The following is a 21,494-nucleotide window of genomic DNA, read 5'->3' as shown; positions in this document are numbered from 1 at the left end:
TGCTTCTGGCAAAACTAATGAAGTGCAGAGGGGAGAATCACAGATAACTCTTTGTTGGCCCTGGAACTTGATGTAAGGTCTCAGCTGAAGTAGCATTTTACTGAAATGCCGTATCTGAAAACAGGGGGATGGCATGACATTCCCAAGAAGCTGACAGCATGCGGAAAAGAGTGTGCATGCGTGTGTGTGTGTGTGAATGATGCACACACACATGCTGGAGAGGAGCAGGCAGGAAAAGAGCTCTTTTTATCCTGTAGCGGTGATTTCTTTGCTAGTTCCTCTGTAGCAAAATTGTTGAACAGAATAACAAAATTGATATTCATACGGAGTAGTACCGTGGAGGGTATTCTGGCAGCTCTCAGGTGGAAAGGGACTCAAGTACATCTCAAAATGCTAAAGAATGCCACTGTCTTTCAGCCTAGACATTGTCACCTTCATTTATGAAAACACGGTGCCTTTCTTTCATCAGGCAAGGAAACCAAGTCTGGAAGTACTGAGTAAATGTAGGGATTATTTTTCTTATGGCACTGGACTATTTTGCCCTCACTGTTTGTTAGGCTTCTTGCCTTAATAATTTATTGGATTTTTTATTCTATGTAGATGCTTCACATTTCTCTTGATGCGAAGGGAAACAGAATGTGTTTTGCTGTCATTGCTTTGCCCTGACCTTTGAAACAACCATGTCATCTGGTTATTTGGTTATCGTGTTACTTCCAGTCTCTGTTGTTTTCCATATCAATAAACAATTTACTTTTGAGAAAAATCGATTTGATTCTGCAAAAAACCTTTTATATCCCCTGCCTTCAGAAAATAAGATTTTTCTATACATCTATTAGATATAGTTTAAAAAATGAGACAGAAGCTATAATTTATAAATATGGCATCAGAAGCAGAATAGTTCTGTGGTGTGGTCCCTTGATAAAATGGCACAAAATCCAGAGACAAAAAAATGCACAAAGTGTATATATATATATATATATATACATATATATATGTATATATATGTCATATATATGTCATATATACATATATTTTACAGTCTCAAATAGACTATATGTAAAAAGAAAACCTTTTGACAAAATGAGGTGATGAACAAATAGTTTAAGTGACCAATATCTGACTTCCATCTGTCTACATGTTGTCTATCAGACCATATATCTTTATACAAGATAGAAACACTAGATAGTCAAGAGTCCAACAACAAATGTTCAGAAAAGAAAGGTCCTAAAATTATCCTTCAGCCATAACTGAAAGGACACTCTTAACTGAGGACTGTTATCAGAAAACAGAAAACACGAAATATTCATAATTCTAACTATACATTTGCCATTATGGAGGGAGGGGAAGTATGAGGATCAATAGGGCCAAATTTGTATTTTGCCATAACCTTGATTGATTGATTTAATTTTAGAGAGAGAGAGTGCACAAGTGAAAGAGGGGCAGAGGGAGAGAGAATCTTAAGCAGGCCCCATGCTCAGCAGGAAACCTGACCTGGGGCTTGATTCCACAACCCTGGGGTCATGACCTGAGTGGAAATCAAGTTGAGTGCTCAACCACGGAGCCACCCAAGCGTCCTTACCTTGTTTTATTTCATGCACACAAGCATTTCACCAGAATCTTCTAAGTACAATTGCTAGCTTTCCTTTTGAAAAGTAGATTTTTTTCATTATTTGCTTTCAACTTAAAGAAAATTGCCATCTATACTTTGTGTCAAACACAATTATCTTTTTCATGTTTGACTTACTTGTAATGACATAAAATCTTGCAAAAAAAGAGTTGAAGACTCCATTGGACCCTCTCTGATCTGGTCATTCTCTCTGCCTCTTCAGAAACAGAGATAGCGTGAACCTTCAAAAGTTATTTTTATGCTTTTACTGCATATATGTTAATAAATAAAATGTAGTGTTCATTTATGGGTTCGGAAACCTTTCATAAATGGTATCACATTCCCATGATTATTCAGCAGCTTGCTTTTCTTTTCTTTCTTTCTTTCTTTCTTTCTTTCTTTCTTTCTTTCTTTCTTTTTATAACTACTCAGCATATGCTTTCTAGAGGTATCGTTTCCTTTGTTAATTCTGCCCCCCTTGGTGCTACGTTTAAAACTGTAAAATTTATAACCTGTTATCAATGCAATAGGGATTTCCTCCTATAGCATTTATAGCTCATGTATCCATTTCATTTTTATAATTACTATCACTAGAATCATTCTTTGTAAAGTTTTCTTTGTAGATCAAGAGGGAACGCTTTTGGCAACCACAGAACAAAATACTAGACAAGAGGTGCTTGAGAAAAAATTGATGAGGTTGTTCCAAAATTTGTCATTTTCTTTGTTTCCTCATTTTACAGGTCAATGATTTATTTTCCCCTTCAACACGTTTTTTATTTTTATTTATTTACTTATTTATTTTTGAGAGAGAGAATGTACACATGCCTGAGCATAGGATAGGGGCAGAGAGAGAGGGAGACAGAGAATCTTAATCAGGCTGCCCACCCAGCTCAGAGCTGGACATGGTGCTCAATCCCCTGACCCTGATCATGACCTGAGCTAAAACCAAGAGTAGGATGCTTAACCAACTGAGCCACCCAGGTGCCCCAACAAGATTTTTATTTTTATTTATTTATTTTATTTTATTTTTTTCCAACAAGTATTTTAGATGCCATAATTTACTCCTCTGAATAGTTTCCATTGGTTTTATTATATATTTGTTGCCTTAACAATTGCTAATAATTCTCCAGATATTAAACATTTATGTGTGTGTATGAAAATCACAAGTAGATTTAATTAAATACCATTCATCTGCTGCTCTGCACTGTTAAACATACTTTTCTGAATGTTTCCTGTACTATATTTAAGCACTTTATTCTTGGAAATCTCACTAAAGAAAAGAATACTTTTCTATTCAGCTTGAATATATTTTATACTTAAGCCAACACTGAAATTTAATAAAAATTAAAATAAGGCCAGGAAATAAAAATGAGTTTCAAAGGGAAAAAACTTCCAGTTAGTAACAAGGCGAGGAGTCAAACTTGCAAAGTATAGAACATCTGATTTTGTCAGGAAGCATAAAACAATTGAGGCCAGACTGAATCACTGGGAAACATGAGTAAGCAAATCTGAAGCAAGTGTGATACTGGCATCTATAAATACGCAGTACATCTTATTCTGATGTACAATGACTAGACGCCTTGCTTTGACCCTGTTCTGGGTCAGAGACCTGGAAGGCTCCTTGGAACTCCTTACGCTACCAACGAGAATGAAACACTGCCAGATAGATCCTGGCAAAAGCTGCCTGAATCAGAATCACACACATCTCTACCCAATCTCGAAGGATTCCGGGGCACCTGAGTGGCTCAGTCATTTAAGCACCCAACTTCGGCTCAGGTCATGATTTCACGGTTCGTGGGTTTGACCCCCGTGTTGGGCTCTGTGTGGACACCCTGAAGCCTGCTTCGGATTCTGTGTCTCCCTCTCTGTCTCTGCCCCTCCCTCACTCATGTTCTGTCTCTCTCTCTTAAAAATAAATAAACATTAAAAAAAAATTTTTTTGGGGGGTGCCTGGGTGGCTCAGTCCGTTAAGCATCCGACTTCGGCTCAGGTCATGATCTCACGGTCCGTGAGTTCGAGCCCCGCGTCAGGCTCTGTGCTGACAGCTCAGAGCCTGGAGCCTGTGTCAAATTCTGTGTCTCCCTCTCTCTCTGCCCCTCCCCCGCTCATGCTGTCTCTCCCTGTCTCAAAAATAAATAAACGTTAAAAAAAAATAAAAAAAAAAAAGTCGTGAGAAGTTATTAAAAAAAAAAGAAAAAAACAGAAAAAAAATTTTTTTTAAATTTAAAAATTTTAAAAAAATTAAAAATCTGGAAGGGTTTGAAGTCATTAAATAAATACGTCGAAAATCCTTTACAAAGCAACAGTAGTCAGGCAGCTGAGGTATCATAGCAACATAATTTAATGACTCAGCAGGGTCAGAGAAGAATGGATCATAGGCACCTTGAAGTGTTTGAGGATTTTTGCCATGAGACACAATCTCATCCAAAGGATCTACTAATTCAAAGTACCAGAATTTTTCTCAGCATTTATCCCAAGGAAATGTTCAAATAGCTAGAGCCAACCGCCACATAGAATTATCTCATTAAAATAAGGAAGTGCTTATCCTTAGGTTGGGTGGAAGGTAGGCTAGATGTAGTAGGGCACTGTGTCATCATTCCCATCATATTCCTAAAGACTGATACCAGAAGCTCATGGTTTGAATCTGAACAGGGTCGGCAGGGTGTAGGTAATGGGGAGAAACTGCCAAGAAAACCTCGGAGACATTATTATCAAATAAAATGAATACATTGCAGACCTGGTGAAAACTCAGTCGTGATCATATTCTATTGACTCCATCAAAACTTATGACAGCTTTCAATAAATTAAATAAGGGCTCAGTTGGTTGAGTGTCAGACTCTTGATTTCAGTTCAGGTCATGATTTCATGGTTCTTGAGGTGCAGCCCCATGTCGGGCTCTGTGCTGACAGCAGGGAGTCTGCTTGGGATTCTCTGTCTCCCTCTATCTCTGCCCCTCCCCTATTTGCGCACATGTGAGCACGTGTGCTCTCTCTGACTATAAACAGACATTAAAAAAAAAAATTAAAAAATAAAATTAAACGGTACATGGCCTGTATGAAGGCTAGTGTCACATATTCAGTGAGTATCCCAAAGGAAAGAGATAGAAGAAAAATATTCTATAGTTTGGGGCGCCTGGGTGGCTTAGTTGGTTGAGCGGCGAACTCTCGATTTTGGCTCAGATCATGATCCTAGGGTGGTGGGATCAAGCCCTGCGTTGGGCTCCATGATGAGCACGGAGCGTGCTTGAGATTCTCTCTCTCTCTCTGTCCCTCTCCCTGGCTTGCTCTCTTTCAAAAAAACAAAAAACAAAAAAACAAAATGCTCTATAGGTAATTCTTGCCAAATTATGGAAAACCCCACACCACTTTCTGAAATAGACTGGTATGAAGACAGGGTTTTATTTGCTTGTTTGTTTTTGCTTAAGTACTCTGCATGTCCAAATTAATTCTCATCTCTGTTGTTTCAGTTCTTGAGTAAACAGTGTGTGGCCTCTGGAAATTAGTCATAGTTGGACCTCTGGCTACTATAAAAAGCTAAGGGGTAAGCTTGAGAAGTTGTGGAAAAGAAATTATTCTTCAACAGCAAAATACTCAAAACAATCACATTTTCAATGATTTTTCAAAAAAACAAAAACAAAAAACTTACTGTTTCTCCCCTCCTTCCATTTATAATTTCTCTAACTGAAAATTTGGGTTCTCTTTCTTTCTTTTTCCAAATAGATAATATCTTATCCTGTAATGGCAAAGAGCAGGGAGGTAGAGTAGATCCAGGTTACCTAATACCAGAATGTCTCCTGAGCAAGGAATTTTTAACTTCTCTATTAGGCTCTATTGACACATAGACTTGAAAATTTGTGACTTATATAGTAAGGTAAAAGCCATTCAAAATTTTTCTCTGAAAACATATGCTTATAAATAATAATGAAGTTATCCTATCTGGCCAAAATAGAGAAATTCTTACTAACTTTCACCAAAACATCTCTGAGCCAAAAGCATCTTTTGAAGGTTTATATCAACTCCATTCCAAATAAAGGTAGCAAGTATTCTTAAGATTCTCTAGAACTGGGTATGAGATCATGTGCATATATATTGAATAATGATCTAAATGCAGACAAGCAAACAAGATAACACATAACAGAAAAAACTTTATCTCCTTATTATTATTATTTTTTTAATGTTGATTTATGTTGAGAGAGAAAGTCTGAGTGGGTAGGGCCAGAGAGAGACAATCCCAAGCAGGCTCCGTGCAGTCAGAGCAGGGCCTGACACAGGGTGTGATCTCATGCACCTTGAGATCATGACCTGAGCCAAAATCAAGAGTCAGACGCTTAGCTGACTGAGCCACCCAGGTGCCCCAAATCCTTTTTATTTCTAAACTGCCAGTCCCCTAGAACTACACTCTACCAGCAATGAAATTTTTTGTTTTATTTTCTAGAAATACGAGACATTTAATAAAATCATGTCTCCTCTGTTTTTCAAGATATAAAATTGAGTATGCTTTTCTACTACCTTTTTAGATACTTTTAGAAATACTCAAATGTATTAATAAACAATATATAGGTATTTTGTGTCTAGGAGTAAAATTTACGTAAACATTATGTAAGAAATATATCATTCTGTATTTAATATTTTCTTCCAATGTGTCATTGACCAGAATTCTTTAGGCACAGAGGAACTTCAATATACTCTTTCTAACATGGAACCAGATTCAGTTAATAGAACAATAGAATTCTATTGTCAGTGTTTTCCAAATTCCTATTAGAATATTATAATTTTTACAGGATCCTCAATTGTCAATGCTTTAACTCTATGTAGTCCTGCTTTTTAAATTTTTTTGCAAAATATGGCTCCAGAGGAAGTAACTAAAAGAATTAAAGAAACAGAAGAGAAAACAAGAAGAATCTGCCAATCTAAAAAAGATAAGGTACTGTTAACAGCTGTTGCACATGCGTTGTAGGATAAAAATAAATAAATAGTTAGTGGCTGACATTGGGATTTGGATTTTGGCATGAGAGGAAGGAGATACAAGAAAGTAAACGAGGGGCGCCTGGGTGGCTCAGTCGGTTGGGTGTCCGACTTCAGCTCAGGTCATGATCTCGCAGTTCATGGGTTCGAGCTCTGCATCAGGCTCTGGGACTGACAGCTTGGAGCCTGGAGCCTGCTTCATATTCTGCGTCTCCCTCTCTCTCTGCCTCTCCCCCGCTTGTGCTCTGTCTCTATCTCAAAAATAAATAGACATTAAAAAAATTAAAAAAAAGAAATTAAGTAAAAACTAGTGGTAAATATGAATTAGAAGTATTAGTACTAACTCTGAATACATCTCTTGAAAAAAAAATTCTATTTCTGGCCTCTGAAAGGCCTAGAAATAAGAACTACCTTGGCATGAACAATCACCACCACAACTCACCAGTTTGTAAATACTATCTTCCTTACCCCAAAGGAACTAGGGCTCCAAGGAGAAATGACTAATCCCATTTCCAGATAAGAAATATACAATATGCCTGGCCTAGAACATCTTGTCACCACCCCCACCCCCACCACACACACACAAATCAAGCTATGAGCACTACTCAGTGCATGTGAAAGGATTCAGGAGCCAACTTGATGAGACTCACCGTGACCAAAGATCGATAATTTAGCATCAAAAAGAATAATAGCAATGAACTAAAATATACCCAAATCAAATTCATCTAAAAATCATTGACACATAAAGTAGAAATCCATGAGTGCATAATGATACTTAAGAAAAAAATTATTATTTACATGCTGGGTAACCAAATTTTTTTTTAAGTTATTTATTTATTTTGAGAGAGAAAGAGAGAGAGAGAGTACTCTCGAGCAGGGGAGGGGCAGAGAGAGGGAGAGAGAAAATCCCAAGCAGGCTCCACACTTCAGTGGAACTGTGAGATCATGACCTGAACTGTGAGATCATGAGCTGAAGTCAAGACTTGGATGTTTAACTAACTGAGCCAAGCAGGCGCCTCAAATTATTTTCTTTTGTGAAGCTGCTAAATATGGCCAAAGAATCAAGCACTTGCTCTGCCTATGCGGTAATAACTGTATATACTTTAGGATAACTGCATAGTTGATAAAGGCAAATTTCTTCTTATAGAAAGTCTTGTCAAATGTTACACCTGAATATAATCAAACTTCTAGATCTAACTACCAACTAACGAAGAATACAGGGGACAGAAGAACACCATCAGGAAAATCAGTGAGTCTGGGGGAAACTGTAAGGGGCGAATGATGTGCTTTCTTCAAAGGATGGATGGGGAGTTGGGAGTTTGGGGAGGGCTGAGGAGGGAGGAAAATAGAAACCTGTAAGTAAAAAGAAACATCCAAAGGAAACATATGGATCTAATTTTGATCCAGATTCTTAAAAACAAGTTGAAGAAACAAAATTTTTTCAACTGGGAAAATCTGAACCCTGAAGGATAAAGAATTATTACTAATTTAGGTTACTTAACTTAATGAGTACTTAACTTTTAGAAGTGGCACCATTTCATTCAGAAATATTTCAGTTTGTATTATTTCCAGATAATTTGGGGGACAGAGGAAAGTTGGTAGAAATGTAGATGAAAGAATATTAACCCATCGGTGATAATTGTTTAAACAAGGTAACTGGTGCATGGGGTTTCCTTGTACTCTGCTCATATGTGTTCAAGATTTTAAAAAACAAAACATAAAGCCTTTTGTTGAAAATTCTGTAAAAAATGCTGAAAGCATCCTTAGGATAAAGATAACTTTTTCCTCTGGGTGCTTGGGTGGCTCAGTTGGCTGAGCGTCTGCTTTGGCTCAGGTCATGGTCTCGGGGTTCACAAATTTGAGCCCCACATCGGGCTTGCTGCTGTCAGTGCAGAGCCCGCTTGGGATTCTCTGTCCCCCTCTCTCTGCCCCTCCCCTGCTTGTGCTCTCTTAAGAATAAATAAATGTTTAAAAAAAAGATAACTTTTTCCTCAAATATCAAAATACTTCAGTAGAGGCATGTTCTGTGAACCTCAGATGCGAATAAAAATGAAAACACTGCTTTGTATTATAGAGAATCATGTCCTGATACAGACTGAAATGGAAGAATTTTTTAGTGACAGATCCACATCATGAGCACTTCACCTGCAGAACTTACAAAAGGCACCAAATTAGAGTATAGTCAGTAGTAGCAAGTAAATGAGCGTTTGGATGCAGGGTTCTGACATAATGGAAATGTATGATCATCAGAGTTTATGAAAATCCTCTTCCTGTCTGATCACTTTTAATAAGGCTTAAGTAAGTAATGAGGTTTCCTATTTCTGCTTAGTGGTAGAACAGTTAATATGTAGTATGAAAAAATAAAAATCATTATTCAGAAATACTAAAATAGTTCTCATTTATAATATATCTACATCTACCCTCCCCCCCCCTCCCCCTTACCCCAAGCCTAGTTATACACTTGTGGGTTCTGACAAGCAAAACACACAAAAAAACAGGTACCTTTGTTAGCACTATAGGTATTTTCTGGCACTTGTTTGGACACCAGCTGTATGCTAATTAGTCTTGTGAATGCTTAGATCACCAAATATCATAAAACTAGAAAAGCTCCTTCAAGCTTCCAGGAGTGTGTCTGAATGTTGGCTGGCAGCTGCACCTGGAGAGATAGACCTGGCCCTGACAGCCTCTAGGAGGACTTCTAGCCAATACAAAGTGACGAGTTAGCTAAACATAAGCCAGTTGGTCAGCTCAGGCAATGGGGGGTGAACAGTGCTTTTGGGGATGCAGAGCAAAAGCGTTCTCTGGTCTAGTAATACTAACATAGACAGGTGTCCAGTATCTAGCCATGTGTCTGAGTGCTATTGTTTGATTACATATTAGTTGGTTGGGGGGGGGGGGAGGGGTGGTCAGCCCTGGTGACCTGGAGGGACGGGACAGGGGCGAGGGGTGGGCATGATGGCGGGGCCCGTGGGCAGCGTCTGGTGGGCCTCCATCACCGTCTGGAAGCATCGGGGCTTGCACCCTGACCCTGAGGGCTCAGCCGTGGTCGGGGACCACATCAAGGCGGCGGCCGTGTGGCCCCCGTCCCCCGCCTCGCTCACCCCTACTGTCCGGGTACCTAGGGAGTCCCGACGTGGAGGTTTAAAGACGCTTCGGGTGGGGTCGCCCGGCAGCCTCAGGTCAGGGCGATCGGGCCCTGGCGTACCCAGCACATTTAAACCCTACTCTGCCACACACCAACACCGGTGTGGCTTTGCATTTAGCGCTTCATCTATATTTAAGCAACACAAGTAATGGAATTGACACACTGCTTCTAGGCCTAAGAGATAAACTGGATCACTGCACCAGCCGTATGGACAAGAAACGAGACAGCCTGAAAAGAAGAGATTGAGTATATTATGGCAAGTCGGTTGCAGTGGAGGCCTACTCTCTGGACATGACTTTATTTTACCTTCAATGTACTGAACAATCAAAAATATGTGATATAAAATAAAATGCTCAAACATTGCTCCTTTAGCCAGGTCTGAGGAAATGGATGGACGGCACTAGGAAAATGAAAATAAAACCTACCTGAAGACTGCAAGGGTCAGAGACCAGAGCACTAATGGCTTCCTCAGTTCAAACTTCGCCCGTTTGTTCATGAGGTGCCGACCGCCAAAGATAAAGGCAGCATACAGAGCGGAAAACAGGAAAGATTTCTTCCTATAACAAACAAAACCCCAACATCTTATGAGATGAAAATCTTGAAGCAATTTATTTTTACTCATCAGAAATCTATGTTTAAATTATTCGTAATTTTTTATACCAGTCCCTCTTTGGAAGCACTGAACGCATATTCCTGGGAATGTGCCCCTCCACAGAAGAGAGAATTAGTCTTTTTGGCTCCATAGCCTTCTGTGGAAACCTCCCTTGACAATTAGGTCATCCAGATTAACCAACACATGTCAGAATAGATTTATCTGCTTTTCCAGCTCTGTGGCTTTACCAATTTCAACAACATAACATTAAGGTGCAAAAAGAAAATTTTTCAATGAGGGAATTAAAACACTAAAATCAAGCTACGTAACTTAGGGCGTCCCCAAAATGGATTTCTGAAATCTTCTCCACCAAAGGATTAGGTATTACCTTTCAATATTATCATTAATAATAAGGATGACTGGCAGACATCATACAATGTAACAGAAAGAACATAGAACCACCTACAGTATACTTGCCTAAAAGCTTGAAATTGAATCCTATCAAAATCTGATTTTACTACCTAATCATAAGAAATACAAAGGATAAATACAATAAGAATCATAAGATACAATACAATCATAAATAATAAATAAAAATCATAAATAAAAAAATAAAGGATAAATACAATAAAATCATAAGAAATATAAAGGATAAATACTTGTCTGTAAGACAAGTGAACATATTTCTTCTCTAAGTCAGAGGAGTATGGAATCCAGTAATCTTCTAGATTAAAAAGCGACTTGAGAGACTACAGTGAAAGATAATACGTAGAATTTTGGGGGCCTTTACTTGACCAAAGCAATTGCAAAAAGATGTTTGTAATAAATTCAGAATATAAATCAGAAAGTTATTAGTCATAATTTTAAAAGCAGCTAATATTTATGGGTGAAATTACATGTTTTGGGTTTGCTTTAAAATATCCCAGCAAACAAACAAAACCAAAACAATATTAAAGGTAGAGAGTGGAAACTAGATTTTTTTTTTTTTTTTAAATTAAGTAGGCTCCACACCTAATGTGGGCTTGAACTCATGACCCTGAGATCAAAGTTACATGCTCTAGCGATGAGCCAGCCAGGGGCCCTGAGATGTAATCACATTAACAAAAAGGATGATGAAATACAGGGGCTCATTATTCTCTCTTTTCCTTAGGCTTACATGGAACTCTCAGTCAGAAGCATGCAAGCAATATGAAATAGAATCTCTAGGTCCTGCTGCTTTATTACCGTACGATGGAGAAGTAAACAGTAATATTAACAACGCCATTAAGAACAAAAACAAAAACAAAACCAAGATTCTATAGAACTATGATTCCATAGAAAGTAACAGAGGCCTCGTAAATAATTTAAACATCTAAGTAAACTTCGTATAAAAAAAGTAGTATTGCTCTTAAAATGGATATTCCCCACTCAATTAGATTAAGAGGGAAATCATTGAAAGTAAGTTACAAACATAATACAAAAAGCAAAATGAATGAACCTAAAGAGCATTATTTGCAAAATGCCTCATATTTTCTCCCCTAATTGCTAATACTTCCGCTCTGTATTGCTAACTAGAGAGGGATCTTATTAATTACACAAGCAACACACCTACTTCAATGGATACATGTTACTTACTTGGTGGACACCACCCAATAAAGCACTAATTCCAGAAATTAACCCATAAAGGTGGAATAAGCCACTTCCAAATGAGGTTTGCAAACACTCTTAGAAACACAAGACCTGACACGTAGTAACTTACTTGATAAAATGTTCATGAATGTATATGAATTTTACAAGTGTACGTCATTAAATTACTTTGAGTCCTAATCAGCATCTGTATTTATATGCAGAGACTCACTAAAAAACAACCACAAAATTTTATCAAGTTAATGTAAGCAACAGTCATATGAAATTGTATATATTCTTTTCTAAATTAAAAAAAAGATTCTTATCTAAATTGTAAAGGTAATGATGAGTGACAATTCATAGTATGATTTAGGGAGCGATTCCTTAGGGGTGGGCATACATAGTGCCCAAAAGCTTTCTCTAATCCTCCTAATCTCCCCTAATGTAGGTAAAGCATTATCTTCATTTTATGGATAAGCAAACAGGCTTAGAGGTTAAGTAGCCTCAGATCTCCCTATTCTCCTGTGGTAAACTTTCAGGAAGGAAAAGAGTGTGCCAGAGACATAACACCTGATGTGTTATAGGCATAAGAATTCCTCAAACCGTCCTACTGAATTGCATGGTCATTGTGTAACCATGTAGCATGTTGTTTAACTGTGAACTGACCAAGAGGACTCTCCATGCCTTCGTGTTTCGATTGTCATATTTTTGGGGCTGAGAACACTTTGATCCAAACCCTGTTTACCTCCTAAAGAATACAAATTAACGATATATACCCCTGAAAGCTTTTCCTTAAATTATCCATCATTCTCTTGCACATTCAACCTAATTCAGATTTTGATTATGGTTAGAATAAATGTATTACTTGCAATTATGCACCAAATAAAATGGATGTCTTTATATGATCCTATCATTCTAGCCATTCAGGGGAAGATAAGGTGCCTTGAAGAATCAAGAAAAATATAAAAATCTTCTCTTAGTACCTTTTCCTCTATATTTCTTCAGCTATGAAATGAGAATTAGTCCTAATGCACTACTAACTTCCTGGCACAAACCATTCTCTTTTCTACATATTTTCTAGAGATATCTTAACAAACCTTCAATTCTATAGCTATGGCAACCAAGTCAATCAATATGGACTCAGAGAATTTGAGAATTGCAAGAGACCTAAGCGACGGAGCTCAATTTCCTTGTTCTACAGAAGAGGGAATGGTGGATGGGGTGGGATGCTGGTGACATTAGTTTCTTATGGTCACATAGCTACATTCTGTATAATGGCCAAAACTACCAAAAGTTTGCTCAAGCAGGTAAGTAAACATAAATTGTCCAGGTTATATCTGAGTCACATGGTATAATAAAAATAAGTTGCTTATTGTTTACTATACAAATCTTCTACTGTGGTGAAATTCAAATATGCAATGCTTTAGGTTAATTTAGAATTAAGCTCAGGCTTCTTCTGTGAGAGGGAGCCATCTAACGAAGCCTTAACTCTTACCTCTTCAACTGAGAAATCAAAATGTATCGTGTATAGTTGAATGTATTATGAATTTTTCCATTTAGCTTAGAATAAGGTAAGATTTTTCTTTAGCAAACTGGGCAGTTTAAATGGATTCAAATTGCCTTTCAGTTCTGGCATCTCTTTTGTAAAGTTTCAATTATAATCAAGATGAATAATGACTTCCTGCTAGCCCACTTACTATTTAATGGGGACAGATGACTTCCCTAATGCTTCAATGGTAATCTAATAACACTTCATATTCTGGCATGCCTCCATAGCTGGGTATAATGGTAACACTACATTGTTTTGTTACCAGATAACTAGCAATTTCCAGATGGTAAGGACTCTTCCTGTTTAACCAATCTTAATTGTATATTATTTAGCACCACCCCTCGCTACAGGTGCTTACTACTTTTCAGAATGGTGCTTCTGTAGCTATAATTACAAGGTACCCAACTAAGTGAAGATCACCCAGTTGAAATACTGAAGTGCTTTGAGCTTGTTGTGCTTGTATTTACCCTTTCTCCGCCTTCCATTTCTGTCATGGATGTGAATGGAAATTAGCCCATAACTAATAAAAAAATAATGGCTTTATTCATTATCGTTAGAAAGCTGGATTTCTCTATCATGCTACCCTGGTCCCAAACATTTCTAGGAGATGTTTTTTTCTGTTCTTACCAGAGTAGCTGCTAGTGATCTGTGTTTATTATTCTACCCAATAACACTTATCAAAGAGTCCTTACACATTCAAATGCTTTTTCCCCCCCAACTCCTGATATTCCACTGAAACCAGGACCTAGCTTGACTCTCTTTAACACTCACATCAGGATCTCTGTTGGCTGACCCGTGTTTCTCCAAGAGTCAAAGGAGTTCTTTTGAGAAATGGTGAAACTTTCACGTGGGTAGTGTTTCAACACAGGATAATTGCTAATGAATAACTTGGGGAGATGGCCTGAACTCCTTTGTACCCTGGTGACCTTGTTTTTGTGGCTACCGTGCACGTGTAAGGTGCAAGGAGTTGTGAAAATTCAAACAAAGCTTTGAGGGAGAAAAGAAAAGGACACCTGAACACTTCATCTGCTTTTGGCAGATACCGAGCCCAGAATTTTCTTGTTAAGACTCTGAAACTCAGAAACAAATGCTAATTGGTGAGGCCACATCTCTTTTTAAGACTCCTCCTTTGTTCAGCTGCTAATTCAAATCAGCAAACAATTCAAAATTCCGAAAGTAATTTTAAAGCCACAAACAAATTGGAGACCTGGAGACAGAAGGAAATAACACTCAGCTTTTTGCCAACAAGACATTCAGTGGATGTTGATGGTGGTCATAATTTGGTAAGAATATAGAGGAAGGTTTTCTTTCTTTAAAAAAATTTTTTTTAATGTTTATTTTTGAGAGAGAGAGAGAGAGAGAGAGAGAGAGAGAGAGAGAGAGAACGAGAGCAGGGGAGGGGCAGAGAGAAAGGGAGACACAGAATCCGAAGCAAGCTCCAGGCTCCAAGTTGTCAGCACAGAGCCCAACATGGGGCTTGAAGTCATGAACCATGAGATCATGACCTGAGCTGAAGTCGGACGCTCAACCTACTGAACCATCCGGTGCCCCAAAGTTCTTGAGAGGGATCCTGAAGTTGTGGTCTTGGGAGTTCTAGCCAGGGATGGATTCTGTCATTTTCTTAAGAATTCCCCCAACACTTTATACAGGCATTTTTCCACATTGAAAATAATGGGAATTTCCAGCAGTTTTTATTCACAAGTAAACTGTAATTGGGAATTAACTCTGCCCAGAAATTCTGACAACGAATGATCTGGAAAATAATAATGGAAATATGTCCATAGTATACAAATGAATCGTGACTTTATAATTGCAAGACAAAGCCATGAGTGACTAAAGGAAAGGGTGCTATTTTTTTTTTAATGTTTTTTATTTTGAGAGAGAGAGAGAGAGAGGGAGCGCCCACACGCATGGGCAAGCATGAGTGGGGCAGAGAGAGAGGGAGAGAGAAATTCTCAAGATCGTGGCCTGAGGCGAAATTAAGAGTTGGATGCTCAACAGACTGAGGCACCCAGGTGCCCCGAAAGGGAGTTATTCTAATCAGTTATGTTTGACCCAGGAAACCAAATAATGCATGATTTCTGAGCTTCTTTGAGTTGCAAACACCCCTTTGTTAATCTGCTTTCCTCTCTGATGAGAATGGAAAGATCACAAGTTCTCCTAATTAAAAAAAAAAAAAAAAAAAAAAAAGATGAGAAAGCCATTTTTTGGGATTCTGGTTTTCTGTTGTTGAAGTTGGCCATGGTCAAAGTAGAGTCATATTTAGTATGATGGATTCAGTAACTGGATTCAATAACGTGGCTACACATCTCTTTCTAGGAAAGTACACTTCTCTTAAAACAGACCTGTTGGGGTGCCTGGGTGGCGCAGTCAGTTAAGCGTCCGACTTCAGCCAGGTCACGATCTCACGGTCCGTGGGTTCGAGCCCCGCGTCAGGCTCTGGGCTGATGGCTCAGAGCCTGGAGCCTGTTTCTGATTCTGTGTCTCCCTCTCTCTCTGCCCCTCCCCCGTTCATGCTCTGCCTCTCTCTGTCCCCAAAATAAATAAACGTTGAAAAAAAAAATTAAAAAAAAAACCAGACCTGTTACAGAAAGTTGCTTGTACCTATATGTCTCACATACCATTTTTTCCCCTTGTCACCTTTTTAAAAATCTTGATTTCTATTCTTGTTGGCTTTCTTTTTACAACTGAAAACAGGCTCTTTCTACTTGCAAAATGTTAAAATCACGTACACAGCCCCATAAAAATGTCGTCTCTCTAATAAATTAGCAAGATACTCATTAATGGCCTGTTTTTTTTTTTTAAGATATTTTCTGTTGCCGATAAAAAATGCCGACATCCATCCATCCCTTCACAATTTAAATGAACTGCCACCATTTTTATTTGCAGTGTGATTGGTATGCCACGGAATGAAAATATAATAATAAACCAATCCCTGTGTAAGAGTAAATTCTGCTTCCACTAGTCTAGTTAGAAAGACAGGGAAAACGTGTGTTATAGATGACAACGTGTGACAAAAATTCTGAGTAAGGAGATATTGCTGTGATGAGAAAATGCTCTGTGGAAGGTGCGACTCTGAGGTAGACCCTGTAAGGCTTTGTATAGTAGACAGAAAGAAGTGGGAATTTGGGGTGGGAAGAAAGCAGTGCCTTAGGCATGAGCTAAATTGGGAATGTAGTAGACCTGATGTTTCTGTAGGGGGTGGGGAGACACATGGAAGAGACTCAGTTCAGAAGTGCAGATTAAAGATTGCTAGAGTTGTAGCAACTGCACAGCAGTAAGGACAATATCTTCACCTCAAGGTTGCAATAAGCTGTGAGGTGTGTGGTTGGTAATTTAATATTACTAATAAAGTATAGTCCTAGAACTTGTGGCTTAATTTTCCTTTTCCTTCCTTCTTTCTAGATAAATTAGAATAGGGGTGCCTGGGTGGCTCAGTTTGTTGAGCCTCTGACTCTTGATTTCGGCTCAGGTCACAATCCCAGGATCGTGGGATGGAGCCCTGTGTCTGGCTCCTGCTGAGCATGGAGCCTGCTTAAGATTTTCTCCTTCTCCCTCTGGCCCTGCTCACACCCTCAAACAAATAAGTAAACAAACAAACCAACCAGTGAAGAGATAGGTAAGTAAACAAATAAAAATAGATTCACTCCTGTGTGTACCATTATGTGCCTGGGGTGAGAGAAGGGGGCAGTGTTACCACTTGTGGTCCCAGGAAAGATAGATGGAGAAATGCTGGTTCAGGCCATGGAGAGCACTCAAAGTCTTTGAGCTGGCTGGGGGTGGGCAGATGTGGCTGAAGTTTGACTCTAGTCTCTAAGTCAATGCCCTCTGGCATGTTCCCCACAGCCTACATTGTTGGCATCTGTAGCCGCAGAAGTTCCCGAGGTGCAGTGGTGTGAACTGAAAGAACTTCTTTAATGAACTGCTGTACTTCACAGGAATTATCAGATGGGACCACCTTCAAGTTTTATTCACTTAAGAATATTCTCCTATCCTATGCAAACAATAGCAGACTGTTAGGCCAACCGTGGCACTGTTTCAATAAAGCCGATATCTGGTTCAGTGTCCTCAACTGTCCTATAGAGAAAATGTCAATTTCAATCCTAAAATATGGCATCTGAGACAGATGCAATAAAATATTTTTTCTGTTTTAGAAGACATGGTTTCATACAACTGATCAGAAAGATTCAATATCACAGTCAGGAATGAAAGATTATTGAGGATTAAAAAACAAAGAATTAAACTCTTTCTTTGAAAAAGGTTAGAGTCTCTTATCTCCTCAGAAAGAGTAAAGCTTGCTACCACCTCTAAATAGAAATTTTGCCAATGGTCTTGGTAGACAAATGTCCCTTTTCAAAGCAAACCACAAATGGGCTCTGCGTTGACAAACTCATTTATGGTTTCTGTTTTGGCTGAGAGTATGGCTCAACCTGATTATCTGATACTGATTGTCACTTTGAGTTAGAATTGCCAAGTAACCATCTCATACAGTCTATCAGCTACTGATACTGGCAAAACATTAAACTCTGGCCATTAAAACAAAACAAAACAAAACAGTGAAATCTAAATAGGAGACAGCATGCAGAAATAGAATGCAGAAAGTGGGTTCCATCAGCAATTTGCTTTCATTGTGCTAATTCCTTTAAAGAAATGCCCTTTGTTCTAAGAAAAAAGAAAGCTTTCATCTGAATTTCCAGTGAAGAAATGCTCACGCATTTAAGATGATAATACTGAATAAAATGAATATAATGATGAATACAGAAAGCGTACAAAAATTCTGAAATGACTCCTATTAAGTAAGCGCAGTGAGTGACTCCCTGTTACCAGATTAAATTTTACCTTTTACAGTCTTTTTTTTTTTTTTTTTTTTTTTTTTTTACAGCCTTAAAAGCTATTAGGAGAGAGAAATGAGGCGTTAGGGACTTTTTTTTTTTCCCTGAAAATAAAGTTTTCTTGGACCGGAAGTTACACAATGTCTGTTTGGTTGTTTTTAAATCTTGTTATCTATTCTAATGGCCTGCTAGCCATAGAAATTTGAAATTAAAAATTTCATAAAATATTAAAAAATATATATTTAAAAAATTAGAGTCAAGTATAAAAATTTGTTTCCTGCTGTCTTCATCCTAAAGAATGTCCTGTAGAAAACAGATTTATCTGAGAGTTGCAGACTAAAACCAGAAGTGAAAACAACACTATAAAAAGCATGTATAGTTATTCACAATAGAGTGGAAACCGGATTTCACGTTTACAAGTCAGTTCAAATCAGACACACCATTTTCCCAGACCTAAAATCAAAACGACAGCTGCACAGACAACTCATAACAAGCAGAAACATATCCAACTTTAAGAGTGTTTTAGACTCAAGAGCTAATCGTTTCAACTGAAAGATGACCCATTTCTGTTGCAGTCTATATGACCACCTTACATTTATCAAGTTTTAGTTGATACTCATTGCTTCACGCAACTATAAAGAAGCTAGAAAATACTTTCGAGGAAAAAAAAAAACAACCCACATGTTTGCATGTTAACTACTGGGTGATTAAATATACTGTTGCATTGGCTTTCGCCTGGGTATAAATTCTGAAAGAGGGTTGGAGAAGCAATGAGAAATCATGTCCCAAATGCTATTTCTAGATTAGGGAGAAAATAGCCCAGAAGTGATAAAGACTTCGTGGTATAGCTCAGATACTTTTTTATCACCAAAATAAGATTTACATAAGAAATTTAAGCCTGAGAAAAAACTGGCAATGACAAGAAGAAATATATTATTAGCAAGGTAGTGGAAATGGCGGACTTTTTCACCCATGAGATACCTATCACTCAGTTACCAAAGAAATAACTCTCTTTTGCTCTTGAAAATAATATGGCAAGATTTTAAAAAAAAAAATTTTTTTTTAATGTGTATTCATTTTTGAGAGAGAGACAGAGTCTGAATGGGGGAGGGCAGAGAGAGAGGCAGACACAGAATCCAAAGCGGTTCCAGGCTCTGAGCTGTCAGCACAGAGCCCAAAGCAGGGCTAGAACTCATGAGCTGTGAGATCATGACCTAAGAGGAAGTCAGATGCTCAACTGACTGAGCCACCCAAGTATCCCAAGATTTTTTTTTAAGTTTATTTATTTTGAGAGAGCGCGAGTGAGGGAGTGCATGTGTGCATGCACACAAGCAGGAGAGGGGCAAAGAGAGAGACAGAGAGAGAGAATCCCAAGCAGGATCCACACTGTCAGCCACATTGTCAGTGCAGAGATCTGCGGTGGGGGTGGGGGTCAAACTTTCAAAGAATCACTCACCATATGAGATCTTGACCTCAGCTGAGATCTAGTCAGTTAACTAACTGAGCCACCCAGATGCCGCTGGCAAGATTTTGATTGGGGTATTCACACTGCTCCTTCAAAATCTGAATGCTCCTTCAGTGACATAAAATAAGGCCTGTAGACATTAGCTTTGACAACTTTGGTAACGAGGTAGTTTGCTTTCTGAGTTGGATTGTATTGCTTTCCTATTGCTGCTGCAACAAATTCCCACAAACTTAATGGCTTAAAAAACGTAATTACTTTATAGTTCCAGAGGTCAGGAGTCTGGAATAAGTCTTATGGGACTAAACTCAAGGTGTATCCAGGTTGCATTCCTTCTAGAGGTTCTAGGGGGCAATCTGTTTTCTTGCCTTTCCAGCATCCAGAGGCCACCTGCATTCCTTGGCTTTCTCCATATTCAAAATGCATTGTTGTGACCTCTGTTTCCATGGTCACACCGCCTACTCTGAGTCTGCTTTTATCACCTTATCACTGTCTCTGACTCTGATCTTTAAGTCTTAAAAATTCTTGTGATTACTTTGGGTCCAAGGGATAATCCAGGCCCACGCCCTGGAAAGAAAGGATCTCTAATTTTAAGGACTTCATGTGATTACACTGGGCCAACCCAGATAGTCCAGAATAATCTCATCTCCGATTCCTTAACCTAATCACATCTGCAGTCTCTTTTGCTGTACAAGATAAAAAACATATTCACAAATTCCAGGGATTAAATTAAAACACGGACATCTTTGGGGGAGTATTATTCACGTTACCATAGGGATTAACCTAAATAATAATATCTAAAGCCATTTTTCTGCTGCAACTCATAGAAAGTGCAGGGCAAACCTTTATTCTCTATTCTTGATTTGTTACCTCCAAAGCCAGCCTCTTCCCTCTACGTCAAGAAAGCACTTTAGAATGCAAGGGGCTGAGAGTCACATTGTTTCGGATTGTCCTGAAGCCACTCATGTGTATACAAAATCCCAAATATCAGTACTTGAACTCTTAGTAGTAACATACGATTTAGCGTATACCTTACAACGGAGTAGGCAACAGAGCTTGGGATTTCTAGTAACATACACAATTTGTTAGAAATGACTAGTTTGTTTAATTTATCCCCACCGTGACAAGTTCTAATTGTCATTTTACACTCTTTTGTGACAACAAATATTTGGCTTGTGGCTAGCGTCTGCATTTTAATCTGAAAATGTATGTTACAGGTTATACCCAGTACATTTTCCTCTTTGTGGCAATTCCGTTGTTCTATGCTTTATCACTTTTATTGTTAAGCCTTTATCTCAGGATGAGTCTTCATCTCAGGTGGCTAAGGAGCAGCAGCATTTGATACAGACGGTACCTCCTTTTCTGTAACACCTTCTTCACTTGGTTTTGGGACACTATTTCCCCTTATTTCTTCCCCAACGTCACCATCTGGTTCTTTTTCATCCTCTTTTGCTAGTTCTTTCTTCACTTCCCTAATCTTTAAATTTTGAAGGGTTCCCAGGGCTCAGCTCAATCTATGGACTTCTTTTCTTTCTTTCTTTCTTTCTTTCTTTCTTTCTTTCTTTCTTTCTTTCTTTCTTTCTTTTTCTTCCTTCCTTCCTTCCTTCCTTCCTTCCTTCCTTCCTTCCTTCCATCTATACCAGTGGTATACATGGGGACAATGATTTTACCCCTCAGATGACGTTTGGCAATGTCTGGAATCATTTTTGTTTTTCACAACTAGATGGAGGTTCGGTACT

At 38.4% G+C, this 21,494-nt stretch overlaps 1 protein-coding gene across 5 annotated transcripts in view; it reads right to left on the bottom strand.

Moving 5' to 3' along the window:
• ELOVL6 (ELOVL fatty acid elongase 6) overlaps positions 1-21,494 on the bottom strand; it is a 147,289-nt gene that overhangs the window by 46,044 nt on the left and 79,751 nt on the right. For 4 of the 5 annotated variants that reach the window (XM_047856481.1, XM_047856482.1, XM_047856479.1 and 1 more), the window contains one exon: positions 10,141-10,272. The exons of the other annotated variant lie outside the window; for it this stretch is intronic. In XM_047856481.1, the coding sequence (XP_047712437.1) occupies positions 10,141-10,272 (132 nt within the window). The remainder of the gene's footprint in view (positions 1-10,140; positions 10,273-21,494) is intronic. 5 annotated transcript variants of the gene reach the window in all.

The sequence above is a fragment of the Prionailurus viverrinus genome, chromosome B1 (assembly GCF_022837055.1).
Source record: "Prionailurus viverrinus isolate Anna chromosome B1, UM_Priviv_1.0, whole genome shotgun sequence".
In the NCBI taxonomy this organism is placed as follows: domain Eukaryota; kingdom Metazoa; phylum Chordata; class Mammalia; order Carnivora; family Felidae; genus Prionailurus; species Prionailurus viverrinus.
Note: the sequence above shows the minus strand (reverse complement) of the source record. Positions and strands in the feature narration are given on the sequence as shown.